At 36.9% G+C, this 20,074-nt stretch overlaps 1 protein-coding gene across 1 annotated transcript in view; it reads right to left on the bottom strand.

The window, feature by feature from the left end:
- The window catches only part of ASXL3 (ASXL transcriptional regulator 3), a 136,368-nt gene that overhangs the window by 5,550 nt on the left and 110,744 nt on the right, over positions 1–20,074 (bottom strand). The window contains exons 8-10 of the mRNA XM_045527209.1: positions 9,632–9,728; positions 7,686–7,791; positions 1,725–3,672 (exon numbers count right to left, since the gene is read on the bottom strand). Coding sequence (XP_045383165.1) covers positions 1,725–3,672; positions 7,686–7,791; positions 9,632–9,728 — 2,151 coding nt within the window. The remainder of the gene's footprint in view (positions 1–1,724; positions 3,673–7,685; positions 7,792–9,631; positions 9,729–20,074) is intronic.

The following is a 20,074-nucleotide window of genomic DNA, read 5'->3' as shown; positions in this document are numbered from 1 at the left end:
TAGCTGGAGTCCCTCAATATATAGTAAAACAACTAAGCCTAAGGAGGCAGACTGCCCTGCGTCATATAACCAGTGAATAACACAGTCCTTGGGCTCCCAGTTCAGTGCTGTTTATATGTATTCTGCTTCCTTTTTTTTACCCTTCAGAAAAAGCTTTTCCTAGAACACTTATCTCTATTTTGCTAACATATGTATATTTACATTAAATTGACACATCCTACAAGATCATACATATCACTTTAGAATTATGCTTTGGAACTTTGATGGATGGAACTATCTCCCTGCGCTATCTCATTTCTCATTTTAAAACTGCTTGTGAAGTCTCTCTTCTAATACAAAGGCCAAAAAAGGATGAATTTGGGGAGAGTATTTAATTTTCCCTTTTAAATATTTCCCTTAGTCTAGAAAATTCAACATATTAAAAAATTAAACTTAAATATCCTTAAGCAAGAGCTTAAAACTGAATGAACATCAAATATGCTTGTAGTATTTATTTATCTCTCTTTTTAAATGAAGTGCATATCACTTTGAAAATAAGCTTCTGACAAAAAAAAATCAGACTAATGTCTTTAAAAATATTTCCCATGAAAGGGATATTTATATTATTCTATTACTTCAGAAATTAAAATGCATAGTGAGTTTTTAATTGGAGTTCATGTTCATCTTTTACATCTCTAGCATCTTATTTAATAGAACTGCTTTATTAGAGTAACTATCATCATATTCTTAAAATTAATTCAACCTGTGGAGCTCATGAGTCACATAAAAAAAGTAGATGGAACAGAGAAAAATAAAAAGATTTTTTAAAAGCTTGAGATGTTTATAATTCTAGACCAATCCTATTATACCACAATATAAATGGGCTCAGATAAAGGCATAAAATAAGTATAAACGAAAGAGGGTAGGGTTTTCTCTAATTACACAAAGGGTTTCTTTTGAATTAACTTTAATTTTCAGTTTACTTAGGTAGAGCCAATTTATATAAAAGGCTTGTTTTCTGAGAGTTAAAATTTACCTGGGATGAAAAGAAAGGATATAAATAGAAACATCTGTCAACAAGGCTTTATTATTTTGTGACGTTAAAGGCTTCTTTATTATCTTGGAAATAAAAAAAAAATGAGATTTGTATATCTATATATACAGCATTCTCCCTGAGGGTTCATAAGGACATTTTAATGATTTATTCAAGAAATACTGAATGAGGCTCTACCATATCTATGTCCTCTCTGCTAGGCAATGGTGGTGTTCAATCTTTGTTGGAAAATGAATGAAGGGATAATATGTACTTCATCTCCTTAATGCTGGCCTCTGACTGACTACTTCTTTCCCTAGTCCTACTGAATTTTCACAGAATACTGAATAATTTTCCACATTTTCCCAAGTTTATGTACATCTTTGACCTATGCCGTGGAATAATACCCTTAAGCCCCAGGGTCTTAGTGGCCTGCATGATTTTCCACACCCTGTTCTCTCTCTTGAGTCTGTTTCCTTAAATGCTGAGGTCTAAATATATGCATGTGTCTGAACTTCTTGTATGAGTTCAATACATGGTCATAAATAGGATCATTTACTATTAGATTGGTAGCTGGGTGGATTAGATAATAAATTGCTGCATAAAACCTGGAAGGAGGAAAACCTAGTTTCTTCTTGAAAAATTAATTTTCTAAATAGGAAAAGCCTATCTATGGAATTCCTCTTTTTTTTTTTTTTTTTAAGTACCCTACCTTAAGAGGAGGAACCCTGGGCTCCTCTCTTGGAGGCTGTTCTTTCTCAGGTGGGCTGCTAGATGCTATGTTCCGGGTTGACTGATCATCTTCTATCCTGGCTCTCTTTTCCTTACAGATTCCAAAACTGTGCTGCTCTGCAGTTTTCCTTTTGGATAGTTCTGAATCTCTGCTTTCATTTCTTATCCCATCGGGTGACTTGGAGGGCTCTGACAACTTGGAAGTAGGTAAGGTCTCCAACCGACTCTGTGTGCTCCCTTGCTTATGTGTTTTATTTCTAGAGCCTTCTGAAAATGAAGCCTTATCCACTGCTGAGACATATTGCTTTTCCTGTAATTTGGCTGATGGAAGCTCATTTCCCTTACTCTCTGTGTCTTCAGAAAAAACAGATAATTCCAACGGTGAGGATACTATTTTCTTTTCTGTTCTTTGAAGGACACTATGATTTTTAACTTTTATCATTTCAGTAGAAGGAAGTTCTGGAATTGATGCAGAGTAGGACTTCTCATTGTCAACATGTGATTTACAAGGCTGCTGACTCAGGGTCTTATTGTGCAATTCTTCACATGGAAATGCTTCAGGAGCAATGGAAGAAGAACTCATTATGATGGGTTCAGGAGTATTGGATAGAGTCTTTTGCTGGGAGGTAAGATTCTCTCCCAGGGGTTTGGCTGGGGCAGAAGGTTCATCTTTCTGTGGGGAGAGTGGTTCTTCAGATACAGACGGTGACTTTCTTTGTTGATACACCATTCTGTTATTCATGGAAGAATTAGAAATTGGAGATGTTTCTGAAGGAAGTGCCAAACTGGATGCAAAAGTGGTCTCAGAGGCGAGAAGCATGGAAGACACTGAAGAGGTTTCTGATGTCAAAGGTAGGTCAGACATTGGTGATGTTTCTGATGTTAAAGGTAAGTTGGATACTGGCGATGCTTCAGATGTTAATGGTAAGTTGGACAGAAGAGATGGTTCTGATATTTCAGGGGAAGTGGATATTGGAGATATTTCTGACATCAAAGATGCATGAAGGTTTTCATCAGTGGAATTCCTCTGATTATATTTGTCTGCATTTTCAGTGCTGGACACCTCAGAACAAAACGTCGTTTCAAGGGAGGCTGGAGTACATGATTCTTCTGACGTGGACTGGGTTTCCCCTCCTGGGGATGGCAGGCTGGTACAGACTCCCTCTGGGCTCTCAGAAGAGAAGGAAGTTTCAGAGATGCAAGCATTTTCAGAAAGCTGTTCTTCAGGATCACTCTGTAGCTCCATATCTACAGAAATTCCTTCATTTGGAAATTGGCCTTCTAGAAAAGATGACCCTGTTTTTATTTTTGGAGTTTTGGTCTCTATTGCAGTTTCTGGCTCCTTATGTTCTGTGTCACTGACATGAGTCACAGATGAAGTGGAAGGAACAAGAGCATCACAGACTTCTAAATGATCAATAACAACTGACATTTCTTCCTGGGGAGATTCTGATTTCTCTTCTATCTTAACTTCAATATGAGGTAAGGTTTCTAACACCTCATTCATCATAACACAAGATTCCAAGTTATCTTCAGTAGTTGCAATATGGGGCTCTTCGTGAGAGTTGGTTGGACTTTCAGACTCCTCAGAAAATTTATGATTTTCATCCTGGCATTCATAGATACTAGTCTCTACCTCTTCTGCAATTTCCTCCTGAATTATAGATTCTTCAGGGATCAAGATATCCTCTGATTCTGATTCTGCCATCACATCTTTAGCTGGAACCTCTATCATAGGACAAAGAGTGGCACAGAAAACAGGCTCTGGAGAAGCTGGACTTTTCATGCTTTTTGGTTGTTGTTCTTCCAAGGCAGTCTGTGCAGAAGAACCTGGAAGGCCAGAGGTCCCACATGAGGAACTACTTTCAGCTCGATCGTTGTTTGGTCTAGAAGTGAGCTTCATAGATTCCTCTCTTGACATGCCCAACCTGAACAGAAATTAGAGACGTTACATTATTGCTCAGCCACAAAAGGTACAGCTTGGTTCTCTTACAAATGTAGTATTCAATAGAAGTAAACGCATCAAATTAATCTTATAATCACTAACATGATTAATTTATATAAACTACTTTATAATGGTGTAGTTTTTATGCTGCTTTTATAAACACAACAAAAAACTCTCCTTCTGGTTAAGAAGGGTATAGATTTTTATTTTGTAAACAAGGAGACATGATCCTTGCCAAGTGTTAGAAAAGGAGTAAGAAAATTATGTACAACAAATATTAGAAAATATTAGCGGAAAAGCAAAAAAATCAAGGAGAAGAAAGATGTTCTTATAATAGAAAATGAAGTAGTCTTCAGAGGATGTAACAGAACTAAATAATTAAGATCAATGGAAGATGAATGAAATTCGTCAAATTCTGAAATTAAAATGAATTCCAAAGATTGGTTCTCTTTAATTTAAAAAGTGTTAATCATCTTATCTTAGCATCTAAAAGTCTACCCTAAAACAATATGGAAATTTCATTGAAGAATAACAAAACATAGTCTAGGTCATCAAAGTTATTCTACCAGCTTACATTTCTGTGAAGCAAGACTTTTAAATTCTTTCATGTAGATCTCTTCCTGTAAAGATATTCCATTCAAGATAGTAAAAATAAGAAAAAAAGTCAAGTAATAATCTAGCCTGGTGTTCAGGTTTTAAGGCAAAGCTAATCAGAATTACAATCAAGTTACTGTAAATCACTATTTTCTGTCATATTAAGTTATAAGGTCAGCATCAGATGGGAAAGAAATATGCTGTTCTAAATGAAGTTAAATCCAGGGTACAGGGAATGACAAAGATAAGCAGAAGAACATTTCCAGAGAAAGAAACACATTTGAGTGAAGAAATACAGCTGTAATAAATACTGATGGAAAAAAACACCTCAGCGAAATCCACTTTAACCTTTAACTTAAATAAAATCCTCAAAATAAGAGGGAAATATAGCTGAATACATGTTTTTGAGTATCTGATCATTGCCTTCTTAAGTTCACAAGTCTCTGAAAAGAAGACAGAAGATTTTGCCTTCATAATTAATCTCTTTCCTTTCAACATATCCTAAGATGGGCTCAAAAGCTACTATTTATAACTATATTATACTCAGAGGAGCAAAACAACTACATTACAGATAAATTTCAAGTAAAATAGCCAGCTAGAAATAAGGTCCCTTGTGACTAGGTCAAGCAGAGATATCACCGATACTAGGTTAGGTTTATAACATACAGAAGTCTATGTACTGACAGCCAAATTTCTGCTAATTGATTAATAGTTAATTATTAAATATATATATAGGTAAGTATATATGCATGTGTGTGTGTATATATATATACACAGGCATGTTTCTATACAGTGACACAGGCATGTTTTATACAGTGCTGTTTTATATGTATGTACACACATATAAAACAGCACTGTATAAAACATGCCTATGTCAACATTTCATTGTTTTCATGGGAAAATAGCTTTAAGATGCCAAAAGGCATGGAAGGAAGGTGTTCATAGCACACCCCATGGTATGCAAAGAAAATCCCTAACTTCAAGAAATCTAAACCACAGATTCACAGATCAAGCCATATAATGCTTAGCATGCATATATATATATATATATATATATATATATAATATATTATTGCCAAGTAAAACAAATATAGAATACTTATAAACAGATTAAGCAATTAAGCAAATAAGAATCATAAGAAATATCAAAAACAAATAGAAAACTAAATCAGATCTTAATTGGAGACAAGTTTAAATGTTGGGCAAAATTTTTGAAAAAACTTAAGAGCAATGATAAGGCACAGGTGTCAGTCACCTGAAAACTCTCTGGTGCTAGGGAAAATTCCTCAAAGACTGGGGGAATATAGGTAACCTAGGAGTAACAAAAAGAGAAGGGCAAAATACATCTGCTATTTGGAATATATTTAAAGACAGAAAACAACAAAAGACAAGTCCTGTGATGTGAGGGGACAGAAGTTATTGATAAACTACAGCAAGAAAAGGGTCACATAGAAGAATTTCTTGTATTCAGAGCTTGGTGATGGTGATGAGGGGTCACGTTTACTCATAGTACCGTAGCTGTCACCCTCCAGGGCATGGGCCCTAAATCTGATATCCATGGGAGTCTGTGAAGCCCCCGAATTTCATGCAAAAAAATTACACATGTGCATGAAATTTTCTGAGAAGGATTTGCATGATTAAGACCCTGAACAAGTTACTTAAGCTCAGTGTTATAAACCTGGGAACATTACTTAGCTTCACTTTCTTTCAGTTTCCTAATCTTTTAAAAAAAATTAATAAAAATGGCATCCCCCTTCTAGAATTATTGGGAGGATTAAACGAAGTAACATTTGCAAAGCTCTTAAAAACATATCAGAGCCAGAGTGTGTGCGACGGTTATTTCTGAATGAAGGAAAACTCTCTGCAACGTAAGTTCCTAGAATGGAGGCTCTCTGAGGGTAGAGCCTAGGAAGCCCTACAGAGGACTGCACCCCTGGCATTCAGAGAAGCATCTGGCACAGAGGAGATGTTGGATAAATATGCTGAGTTAATAAAAGTATGGGTCCATTACTCAACCAAAATTAAGAACCAATGCTTTGGAGGTAACTCGCTCAGTTACGTTTCTGCCATTCCTGGGAAGAGTACCCCCAACATTTCCTTTCACAGACAAAGGAGAGGGAAGGCTCTATGTGGTCTTCAATCTTGTCCCCCAGGGTTCCTAATCCTGCTGGGCACCAGCATGACCTGGAGAGCTTCTAAAAATAATAAATCCTGGGCCCAACTCCTGGGGATCCTCAGTCAGTATGTTTGGGGAGGGTCTAGGGAATCTGAATGTATTTTCAAAATCTCCAGTGAGGATTGTGAAGCAACAAGACTTGAGTAACATAGATGGGGATTATATGTGAAGACATATAAGTAGCCTGCCATGCTTTTAATTTTTTAGAAAAGTCATTATCTCTATTTAGTTTTACTTAAATATGTACATGCATCCAGGAATCCTGGCACAGCAATTATTAATAAAAACAGGCCTGCCTACTCAGGAATACTGCCAGGTAGGACAATTCACCAAGGCTGGTGTATTCTGGGTGTCTGCTGCAAGCAGTCTGTTAATCACCTGATTTCTTTTCATGGAGAGCTGCCATGTGAGACTTGTGACATGTATGACATAGGTTAAGTTATCTGCAATGACTTCTGTGTCTTTTAAGCAAAGTAACAACTTTCAAGCATTAATTGTGTTATGTGTAAGTTAAAGCCCAAACTCCTCTACTGAGGAGGATCTGAAGTTATTGTTAATATTTAGCTCCTAAACCTCTCCTTTCTTAGGGATCTGATTGTCTAAGAGACACTAATTTTGCCCAAGTAGACTACATCTCTGCTAAATGTCAGGCAAAGATGAAACTGCTTTCATGTTAGTTCAGTTACTGTCACACTTTCATGTGGCTAATATCACTTAAAAAAGAAACACACATACACATACACACAAACAATAAATTAAAAAGAGATTACACTTGAAGAAGGTAAAGTGAAGGATAATACCTCAGGCTCTCCCTAAAAAAAGGACTAAACGCAGATTAAAATATATATGTACAGTCAATATTTTTGGAAAAGTGTGAGAACATGCACCTAAAACTACTTATCTATATTCATTACTGAAAATATTTGAAAATGAGAATTTTACTAAAATTAAGAAAACTAAAATGACTTCTATAGGATTTCATGTGCTATTTTCAGCCTGAAATAAATTTTCATGAACAAGTTATAAACCACTGAAAATGCATTTTTTAAAACATTTAAGTGCTGATATGCCACTATAATTTTATCTGCAATTTCTTACACCGAGGGACTATTGCCTTTTATCGCAGGTTTATTAAGTTTTACAGCATATGAGTGTGCTATGTGAAGCAGAGAATTACATTTTCATTTCCTTCTAAGAGAAACGAGAAAAAATACTCTAGTACTTACTTTTCTCCATAAAACCTCTCAAAGAATTTTTCTTTCCACGGTTCTGTTTTCTTTTCTTTCTCAATTTCTTGCCTTATCCGCAACTGCATTTCTGGGGTAAATTCTCCTGGAAAGAAAATGCTAATATATTGAGTAAAAGTGGTCAAGTCTTTGGGCAGTTAAGAAAGAAAATGTAATCCCTTTGAGTAAACTTTTCTGGATGTTGAAAAGTAAAAGGATGAATAATGATGACATTTCTACAGCTTCTCTTTTTATGAACATCATTCAAATAGTCATTTCTTTACATATACACTCTAAAGCATTTAGCAAATATATTGCATGCTAGGGGCTGCAAATAAGCATGGATATCCACTGTCCTCAAGGAAATCAGTCTGGTGGAAACAGAGGCACTTAGCTGACTATAATATAATGTCAAAAGCCCTACACAGGCCATAAGAATAAACGTAGTGAAAGTATAAAAAGGAAAGCACTTAATTCTGCCTAAGATGATTAAGGAGGACCACATATAGAAGCTGATTCTTGAGAGAGCTTGTGGAGGATGATCAGGCTTTATATAAAGTGATTAATCACAAGGCACAGAGAAATGAGGATGTATATTTATGTTCTTTCAAGTGGTCAGTTATAAGCAGAACATATGAAGAAATAAAATGGGAAAGGAAAGCTGAGCCCAATCACCCAATGCATGTTTTAAAGAGAGTTCTTCATTTTCCTACAAGAAAGAGAGGGAGGCTCTGACGGCACTCGGTGAGGGAGAAATATGGCCACATGAGCAGCCTAGGAAGGTAGGTCTGACCACAGGGTGAAGAAATTGGAGGACTCCAGCTAGGAGGCTGCAGACAGCACAGATAAGGGGTGGAGGTTACGACTTGGCCACTAGCAGCGGAATGCTGAAGAGGAATCAAGTTCATGACCAGATAGTCCTGGAGAAAGGGAAGAGAGTCAAGGACATCAGTAAGGTTTTAAACTAGGGAACTATGAGGACAAAGGTTACATTACAGAAGAGAGAAAGCAGAAGGAGAAATACGTATGAAGGCAAGCTAGTGGGTTTAATATTGGGCATTTTGGTTTTCAGGTGCCCGTTATCAGCGAGTAAGATCTGGAAACAGAACCCTGGAGACGGGGGCGAGAGCCAGATTTGGAAATTCTTGACATATGGGCAATAGCTGGAACCAAGATGGTGACCGGGGCTGCTTAGAGAATATGTACGATTAGAAAACAAAATGCTGGAGACATCAACACTTACCGTCAGATGGAAGATTGGGAGCTCCTGACAGAAGCTGAGAAAGTGCTGTCAGAAATGCAGCCCCAGAAAATGATTAAAAATCTGTTTTGAATGTCCAAGGGAGATGGTCTCAAATTGGATGGGGTAAAAAACAAATGAGATGTTGGCAGAACTTGAAATAAAGAACTGAGATGAGAAAAACTGGACTTTGTCAGTAGAAAACCATTAGTATTCTTTCTCTAGGAAGGATATTTCAGCTGTGTATAGTGGGGCCACCCCTGACTATAACAGTTTGAGCATGTAAAGAGGAAAAATGTGGTAGCACCGAGTATGTTTTAGTCTTTCAAAAAGCTTGGACACTAAAGGAAGGATAAGATGAAGTGGTTATTTCAGGGGAAGAAAGTATTAAAAGAAGTTTCTTTAGGCTCCAGGACACTTAAGAGAATAGATAATAGATCAAACAATGCAATTAAAATAGCCATTTCAAAAAAAATCTTGCTATATCAAAATTTTTATTATGTCCAAGATAAAATTATGCTTTCTTCAAAAATATCTGACATCAGAAATGCAAACTATAACAAAAAATTACTGAAGTCATTTGGAATGGGATATGAGTTTTTACCAAATTAAAGTGTATTTCAGTGGGGAAAAAAGACTTGGAAATCAGAGAAAGCTGCAAAGCTCAGTACAGTATATCGCATAATAATAAAAACCAGAAATTTACCTTCTGCCAGTCGCTGTTTCCACCCTTGTGCTGCATATGCAAAGAATTCATTATTTAGAGCTGAAGTACTGAGGCGTAAAATTCCATCACTTCCCATCTAGGAAATAAGCCGACAAATACAAGATTCCATCAGGAATAATTCAAAGCAAAAGTATACGGGAAAGAAACAAAAACTGAGTGGTGCTGGGAGGTGTATATGTGTGTGTGAGGGGGAGGGAGAGGAAAGGGGTGAGGAGAAAGAAAGAGCATGTGAGAGAGACAGAGAGAGAGGAGGCAGGAGGAAGAGAGGAAAGGGACTCAACAAAAGATGAATCTCTAGGATGAAAACTGCATGCATTCTGCTTGCTGATGTAGGAGACAGAAAGAATTAGAGTGTTGACTTTGTCTTCTTATGTAGTCTGGGAGTGAAGATGCAAAACATAAAAAGTGAAATAATTCCAAACATTAGGTGAGTGGGAATTGAGAAGTGCAAAGTGTAAAATCTTGGGGAATATATCTTTGTGGACATGAACGTTTAGGAAGAACCTCATGCAAGAGATGGAACTGGTGCAGCATGATGAGAAATGAGGATTTGCACAGAATGGTCAGAGATCAACACATTTAGTACACTGTTAAAGAGCATGAGCTTAACTGTAGAGGCAGGACATCACGAACAATCAGAAACTGGATGGGTTCGTGAAAGCATGAGGATGCTTTAGCCTGGTATGGAAAGGCTTAGCAAACTGTAGCCCCAATTATGCTTTCAAAGATTTCCTCTTACTCTCATACATAAAATTCACATGTCTTAAGCTCTAATTACCTACAATTACCTAAAAACACACTCAGAGATTTCTTTTCCTTATGCTTTTGTTTGTTTATCATCTTTTCTACACTCCCTCTTCCCCCATTGAAATACTAACACTCTTTTAAAATTTAACTCAAATAATACCTTCACGAATGTGTTAGCTAAAGCATCATTCAGGAGCAAAGGAGAATGCTGAAGATAAAAGTAAGTATTATACAATCTTAGTAAATGGCTAATCAAACCCAGAAAAGAGAGACATTGAGAACAAAATATGAGGGACGCTGATTGTCAACATCATGGCATCTGTAGGGAGGCCACAGATATGAGATCCTGAAATTCATTGCAGAAGACACCAGTAACCACACTAAAATACTCAATATTTGAAATTATTGAAAACTAGAAAAAATTTCAGGCAAGATTTCATTCATTTATTATTATTTACTCATGCTCAGTTATTTCATCTTTATTCAACAGATACTTATTAAGTCACTCATATGAACCTGTGTGCCTGGCACTTGTGTGGGTGTTGGCAATACAATGGCAATAAAGAAAGAAAAAAAAGCCTGTCCTTATATTCTGAATGTATTCTACACAGAGCAGATGCTGGTCCTTGGGCCCTTCCACCCACCTGGACTCAGCATGGCTGTGATGTGCATTTACATAACCATGCCAAAATCCCACCTGATGGGCTTGAAGCATAAAGACCTTTGAGGTGCCCTGCAGACATGAGCCACCACACCCAGCTAATTTTTCTGTTTGTAGTAGAGACGGGGTCTCACTCCTGCTCAGGCTGGTCTGAAACTCCTGAGCTCAAGCGATTCTCCCCCCTCGGCCTCTCAGAGTGCTAGGATTACGGGCATGAGCCACCATGCCCGGCCTAAAAAAGATGACTTTAATAGCTGTGTAAAGGACGGAACAGAGAGAGAAAGAAAAATACAAGGACATCACTAGAAAGGGTATTGGAACACCTCAGTAAAAGATAACGTTAATAAACTAAAAACAAATCTGGGACAGTCAAGACTGGGTGAAGGTCTTCAGGATTGATGAGGTAAAGGCATTTGGAAAACAATTCAGGAAACACTAAAACTGCAGGAGATGGGATGGAGGAAAATGATGGTCAACCTTGAGTACAGCTCTTCAGGGAGGTTATCCAGGAGGTCTAGCAAGTCAATAAGCATGAGGACAGAGAGTCATCTGAATGACATGCCTCTAAGAAGTCCGAAGTTTTTCTGCAAATATTGACTCCCAATACATATCCTGTGGTTCAGGAGCCCATGGGAAAAAAAAGCAACTCCATATAAGAAGATCAAAAGGAAAGAGGTAATCTCATTGCATAGACAGATTTTATTTGGGACTAGTAGGTGGAAGGCAAGTTCTTTGAAGAAGTAGAAGAGTTTATTTATTATACTATAGAGCACATTTATAGAAGGCACAGTGGTAAGGGTTAGAATTATTCTACATTTGAGGATACGATGGTGCCTTAGAAACTTCTGTAGTCCATGCAATGCTCAGTATCTTGCAGGTATTCAATAAAAGTTTATTGTACTACCCTTGCTTCGTGCAGTAAAAGATTTAAAATTTAACCCCGGTAGCTGATATACAGAATTTTAGTTGAATATATCTTGCCAGGCCAGGGGCATGGTTAGTTACTAATCGGAATTTCTGCATAATTTTAAGACACAAAGGAATACTAGATCCAGATTAGCTCTGACAGATTCTCAAGATTTCAGCACATGAAAACACAAGACAGTGTGACATAAATACATTCAAGAATATGAAAGTTAGCCCTGAAGGAAAATGTTTTTCTTTTAAAGCATAAGAGTAATTTTAACTGCCAGATTCCCAGGCTATATGAGACAGCACAATTAAACACTAGGGCTAAATTAGATTTAGGAAATAAATGCCAATAAAACTTTTAAAATACACTATTAATTTTATGGCCTCTAAGAAATACTGTCCAAGGATATAACATTTTAATGAACTGGAACAATAAACATTTCTGAAGGTTTTTTTTTTTTTAACTACTGAGCTATAAATTCTTGTTTTTCTGATTAGCCACAATAGAAATGTTCATTCCAAAAAATCAGCTAACTCTCTTATAATGAGGTGTCTAACTAAACTATTGTTAAGTTATATTTCCTTTTTAATTAGGAAGAGAAAAACTCTCATAGTAATCATTGTTCCAGAGGAAAATAAATACTAATAAAGGGAAATTTATTCACATAGAGATCCTTTTACACAGGTTATACTCTTTGTTGGTAAGTATATCATTTGCCTTTGGTATAATATTAATTATGTTAACATGCATTTTATGGGATGGATGTCAAGTATAATTCAAGGGGTTAAATAAATGTTGCTACTTGCATAACATCCAATGTTTGAAGTTTGATGAATGTTAATTCAGTGCAGAATATATTTACATTTAATAATAATCCTTTAAACCTCTACTATATTATCACTTTTTTTTTCCTATTTTGTGTTTCTTGCAAATGAGTCTAACAGCATGGCATGAGGGTGGTTTAGAGGAATAGTGAGAAATGTTCTGGAGTTAGAAAATGTCTAAATAATAATAGTGTGCCTAGAAATACTGAGCAACTTGGATTTTACTCGGCAGACAATGAGGAGTCATTCAACGAAAACTCAAAACGTGATCAAGAGATTCACGTTGAGTATGTGTAGGTCACCAGGCTGCTGTTTTAGACAGGGTGTCAGGATGGGCCTCTAACACTCACTATTAATAAGGGACAGTGGGGCAGACAGGGAGAGGTGGGAAAGTGGGCCATACAGCTGTCTGGGGAAGTAGCTAAGCCAAGGGAACGTAAAGGCAGAGGCCCTCCAGTGGGGCTTGTAAGGAGGCCTCAGAGCTGGAGAGCAGAGAGTGGGAGGAAGAGGAGACACAGGGACAGGATTGTGCTCAGCCTGGTAGCTCACTGCAGACTGGCTTCTCCCCTGAAGTAGCTGGAAAGCCTTTGGGGGGTTTTGGCCTGATGAATGATAGGATCAGACATTTCGAAAGAATAGCTCTGACTGCTGTGTTTAGAAAAGACTTTAGAGCAGCACTGTCTAATAGCAATGTAGGTTGGAGTCACATATGTGATTTTAATTTTTCTAGTAAACATGTTGAAAAAGAGAAAACAAACATGTGAATTGATTCCAATATTTTATTTAATCTAAACTCTCCAAAATATTATCTCAATATGTAATCAATATAAAATATTGTTGATGAGATATTTTACATTCTCTTTGAATACTAATTCTTCAATATCTAGTGTATTGTTTTACAGTGCATCTCCATTCAGATCAGCCATATTTCTAAGCTCAACAGTCCCAGGTGGGTAGCGGTCACTGTACCGGACACCACTGCTTCAGCAGATAAAGACTTAGCACGAACACTGGTATGTAGAGATTACAATGATCCAGGAAAAAACCCATGGTAGCTTGGACTAGGGTTACAGCACTGGAGGTGGTTTGAAATGGTTGGACTCTGATTATATTCTGAAGGTTGAGCCAGGAGATTATGATGATGGATTGGATGTGTGGTATGAAAGGGAGCAGGAAAAGATGCCACTAAAGACTTTGGCATTGGCAATGAAAAGTATGAAATTGCAATTTTTTTTTTAAATGGAGAAGACTATGGGAGGAAGAGGTTTGGTTTTGCACCACATAAGGTTGAGATGCTGATTATAATTCCCAGTAGACATCTTAGACATATCACTCCTGCTACAGTATAGCAGAGGATACCCTGGACAAAGGTGAGACTAGCACAGCATCAAGAAGCATCCAGAAAAATCCAGGGAACCGATCATGAAAAGCCCTAAGATTGTTTAGGCAGTGGGAGTAAAGAAGAAGAATATTCAAGAGAAGTGTAGGAACCAGAATTGATGACTCTGAGTGAGCATGCGTGTGTGGGGGTGAATTTGATAAAGATGTGAAACATGGTTCCCAGGTATAAGGCCAGATAATCGGGTAGAGGCTGGCACCAGACATTGGAACAGGAAAGGGCATAAGGAGGAACAGTATTTAGGACAAATAAATGATGACCTTGAATATGTTGATTTAAGGGTATCTTGAAAACATCCAAGTAAAGATGTCTAGTCAATAATTGAGAATAAGGACAAGAAACTCAAATGATAAAGGAGAAATTGGAAAAAATTTAGGAATTATTAGCAAAGATAGTGTAGTTGAAAGCATGAGTATGGATGAACACATCCAAGGAATATTTACCAAGAGAGAAGGTGGCTTAAAGCAGAGCCCCGAGGAATACTAACATAGAAGGAATGAGGAGGAGAAGTAGAATAAGCAAAAGCAGCCAGAGGCGGGAAGAAAATCAGAGCAAGTGGCATCAAAAACGCAAGGGAAGAAAGTGTTTTCAGAAAATGAGCTGTACCGTGCATGTGCTAATATCTATCAAGCCATTTCGAATTACTTAGGTCAACACTGTGTGCAGTACATTATGTTAGCTGTTGTGGCCAATAAAAAAATCAATAGGATCTTTAGAGCAAAGACAACCTAGATAGTGAGACAAAAATCAGTAGTCTAATATATTATCAAAAGAGTAATGAGCATATGAACTATATAAACTGTTATCATTGAGACACTTATACCTTGCATGATCAAACATCCAGTGCCCTTGTAGTCTATACCCCAGTATGAATTAATGCCAGGGTATTGATTCTCTTCAAAAGGTAAATTTTAATTTTTTCCTTATCAGTAAATGTAATTCAGATGGCTCAGAAGACTCTATATATACATTCAAGTTTTATCCACAGGGGAAAATGTTATTCTTTAAAATAACATGAAGATAGGTGTTAAAATGAAAGAAAGCTGCTAAGAGATAATATCACTAAAGAAGTAGTATCAACGATATACTAAAGACAATTTTGCAAATAAATTTAAAAGTATTTCCAAAATTGCAGTAAGATAATAGTCCCCAAACTGTGCTTTGCAAAATAGGTATTTTAATAGGTAAATCCATCTAAAAGGAAATTTATTCTTCCATCCAATAAATATAGCCTGCACATACTAAATATGATTAGTTTCTTTTACTGTGTTATCTAAGATGCTAAAATTTATTTTTAACCCTAGAGACTAGATCATACAGTATTTTCCCAAACTTTTAAACCTTGTAATCCTCTCACAGAACAACCTATCAATATCTCATGGAACAAGTATTCCCCAGAATACAGTTTGGGAATTGATGCATTAAGAGTTATAAAAGCATCATTGTCAGAAACAGTCAAATGAGATAAATATAGGACAATGAATTTGCCCATGCTAGAAACTAAATCCCTTTTGACAAGTGAATGAAAATTTCTAAGATCTAAACACAAGATAATTTCCAGGAAATTGTAAGAATCAAATAATCAAAAATAAATAAAGGAAATAGTCAAAAATTGCAAAAGATGATGCAATAAGCTTTAGTCTATAAGCCTGAACAACCTCAAGTTCAAAGCCATTGTAGGAAGCAATTATTTGCTATTCCTTTCAAAAAATCAAAATATGTGTAACAACTTATTTTTTAAAAATGAGAGGTTTCCATTATGAAGTTGTAATCAAGATTATTCTCAGTCATATGAGTATTAAAGCAAAAAAAAAAAATTTATATAGGCATACCTCAGGGACATAGCAAGTTTGATTCCAAACCATCACAACAAAGCCAATATCACAATAAAGCAAGTTACACAAAATGTTTGGTTTCCTAGTGAATATGAAAGTTATGCTAACACTACACTTTCATTAAGTGTTCAACAGAATTATGTCTAAAAACATCAATGTACAAAACTCAATTAAAAATACTTTATTACTGAAAAATGCTAATGATCATCTGAGCTTTCAGTGAGTGGAGGGTCTTGCCTTGATGTTGAGGGCTGCTGACTGATAAGGCTGGTGGTCGCTGAAGGTGTGCCAGCTGTGATAATTTCTTAAAATAAGACAAAAATGAAGTTCGCTGGATCAACTGACCCTTTCCTAAAAGATTTTTCTGCAGCATGTGCTACTGTTTGAAAGCATTTTACTCATAGAACTTCTTTAACTGCAGCCAGTCCTCTCAAACCCTGCTACTGCTTTAAAAACTAGGTTTATATAATATTCTAAATCCTTTGCTGTCATTTCAACAATGTTCACATCTTCATCAGAAGTAGATTCCACCCAAAGAAACCAATCTCTTTCCTCATTCATAAGAAGCAATGCCTCATCCGTTCAAGTTTTATCATGAGATTGCAGTGATTCAGTCACATCTTCAGGTGCCACTGCTCCATTCTAGTTCTCTCGCTACTTCCACCACAAATGCAGTTACTTCCTTCACTGAAGTCTTGACCCTCTCAATGTCATCCATGAGGGCTGGAATTAACTTCTTCCAAACCCCTGTTAATATTGCTATTTTGACCTCCTCCAGTGAATCATGAATATTCATAATGGCATCTAGAATGGTGAATATGTTTCAATATATTTCCAATTTACTTTGTCCCAATCTATCAGAGGAGTCACTATCAATGGCAGCTATAGCCTTAGGAAATGTATTGCTTAGACAATAAGACTTGAAAGTCAAAATTACTCCCTAATCCATGGGCTGGAGAATAGGTTTCGTGTTAGCAGGTATGAAAAAAACATTAACCTCCTGTACATCTCCATCAGGACTCTGCATTGTAAATGAACAGTAATATTTTGAAAGGAATCTTTTCTTTTTGAGCAGTAGGTCTTAATAGTGGGCTTAAAATATTCAGTAAACCATGCTGTAAACAGATACACTATCATCTGGGCTTTGCTGTTCCATTTATAGAGCACAGGCACAGTAGATTTAGCATAATTATTTAGGATTTTCAAATGGTAAATGACCATTGGCTTTAACTTAAAGTCACCAGCTGCATTAGCCCCTAACAAGAGAGTCAGCCTATTCTTTGAAGCCAGGCATGACATCTCTCTAGCTATGAAAGTCCAGAAATGGATTAGTAAAATGTGGTATATGTATACCATGGAGTACTACTCAGCTCTAAAAAACAATGGTGAACTAGCACCTGTTGTATTATGCTGGATAGAGCTGGAGCCCATTTTACTAAGTGAGGTATCACAAGAATGGAAAAACAAGCACCGCATGTACTCGCCATCAAATTGGTACTAACTGATCAATATAGGTGCTCACATGGAAGTAATATTCACTGGGTGCCGAGCAGGTGGGAGAGGGGTGGAAGGGATGCGTAAAGTCACAACTAATGGGTGCAAAGTGTGCTGTCCAGGGGATGGGCATGCTTGTAGCTCTGGCTTGAGGGGTGCAAAAGTAATACATGTAACCAGGGCCGGGCGCGGTGGCTCAAGCCTGTAATCCTAGCACTTGGGAGGCCGAGGCGGGCGGATTGTGTGAGCTCAGGAGTTCGAGACCAGCCTGAGCAAGAGCGAGACCCCGTCTCTACTAAAAAATAGAAAGAAACTATATGGACAGCTAAAAATATATATATAGAAAAAAATTAGCCGGGCATGGTGGCACATGCCTGTAGTCCCAGCAACTCTGGAGGCTGAGGCAGGAGGATCGCTTAAGCCCAGGAGTTTGAGGTTGCTGTGAGCTAGGCTGACACCACGGCACTCACTCTAGCCCGGGCAACAGAGTGACACTCTGTCTCAAAAAAAAAAAAAAAGTAATACATGTAACCAAAATGTCTGTACCCCCATAATATTCTGAAATTTAAAAAGAGGGCATCTTCTGACATGAGGCTGTTTCCTCTGTACTGACAGTCCGTTGTTTAGTGTAGCGACCTTCATCAATTGTTTTAGCTAAATCTTCTGGCTAACTTGCTGCAGTTTCTACATTAGCACTTGCTGTTTCAACTTGTACTTTTATGTCTGGAGATGGCTTCTTTCCTTAAACCTCCTGGAGGAACCTCTGCTAGGTTCCTACTTTGCTTCTATGGCTTCCTCACATCACCTAGCCTTTGCAGAATTGAAGATAGTTATAGCATTTCTCTGGATTAGGCTTTGGCATAAGGGAATTCTGTGGCTGGTTTGGTCTTCTAGCTGGACCACTAAAATTTCCTCCATATCAGCAATAATGCTCTTTCACTTTCTTAACATTCATGTGTTCACTGGAGTAACACTTTTAATTTCCTTCAAGAACTTTCCCTTTGCATTCACAACTTGGCTAACTGGTGCAAGAGGCCTAACTTTCAGCCTTTCTTGGCTTTCAACATGCCTTATTCCCTAAGCTTAATCATTTCTAGCTTCTGATTTAAAGTGAAAGATATGTGACTCTTCCTTTCACTTGAACACTTAGAGGCCATTATGGGGTTATTAATTGGCCTATTGCTATTATCTATTGGACACAATATTGTTGTATCCCAGGAAACAGAGAGGCCTGAGGAGAGGGAGAGAGATAGGGGAATGGCTGGTTGGTAGAGCATTCTGAACATACAAAATGTTTGTAGATTAAGTTTGCCATCTTATTTGGGCATGGTTCATGGTGCCCCAAAACAATTATAATAGTATCATCCAAGATCACTGATCATGTATCACCACCAGATATAATGACAAAAAGTTTTAAAATATTGGGAAAATTATCAAATGTGATACAGAGATACAAAATGGGCACGTGCTGTTGAAAACATGGTGCCAACAGACTTGCTTGATGCATGGTTGCCACAAACCTTCAATTTGTAAAAAATACAGTATTTGTGAAGCACAATAAAATAAGGTATGCTGGTATCATTTTCATCCTTCCTCCACCTAATTTTTAAAAATGTGCACAAAATCAATCAACAGTAAACAAAATTTCAGAGAGAAATTATTATTGAAAAAATAATATTTAGATGGAAAAGTAGAAAGCTTTTTGTGGCATCATTGTTATGATAGAATTTTAAAGCAGATTTTACAATAGAAATCTTCCTCTGAGCTAATTCCTTTTCTTTGTATTACTTGCTGCTTTTGTGATATGTATATATACATATACACACATACATGATACAATACACACACATATATGCATATATATGCACACAAATATTTTTTCTTTTTCCTCTGCAAACCCAATTTGTAAGCAATCCAACCATTTTGCTAAGACAATGGTCTCCTTTGGAATGGAATGTCTTGCCCATCCCATGGGAACTGTTCTCCCACTCCCAGATGACCTGTCTGCAGAGATGTTCAGTCAGATTTTGGGCAGGCCATTCTTTAGAACAAGACATACTGACAAGCAACTTCTCTGGCCCCATTAATAGAAAAAAGGAATTTCCTTGTTATAAGAGAAATAAAGTTTTTCTCATAATTGCTGCTAAGGATTTCAGCATATATAATAAGAAAATCTATGTGTGAGATATACATACAATGTTAGAAGCAAATGAAGAAAGAAGAACCTTAATATTTATCCTTAAAGGAGTTTAATTATCGAGTTTCAACTACTGTGCTTAGGGGATTTCCATTAAGGTTCCATACAAAATTAGTAAAAAAAAAAGACAAAAACAAAAAAACGCTATTTTACAATGACCTTATTCTATACTTTAACATTCTGACACTTTTCCTAAGAGCCATTGTTTTCAAATTCCAAAGGGAGGACTTGCTGTTTAAAGTGCTATAATTTCTCCAACGCTTTAGCAGCCTGCTCAGAGGAGACAGAGCCTGTGGTGAAATTCAGTGAAAATAAATAAAATAAAGACATCTAAAGGCAAAAATAAAGCCAT

The sequence above is a fragment of the Lemur catta genome, chromosome 16 (genome assembly GCF_020740605.2).
Source record: "Lemur catta isolate mLemCat1 chromosome 16, mLemCat1.pri, whole genome shotgun sequence".
NCBI lineage: Eukaryota > Metazoa > Chordata > Mammalia > Primates > Lemuridae > Lemur > Lemur catta.
Note: the sequence above shows the minus strand (reverse complement) of the source record. Positions and strands in the feature narration are given on the sequence as shown.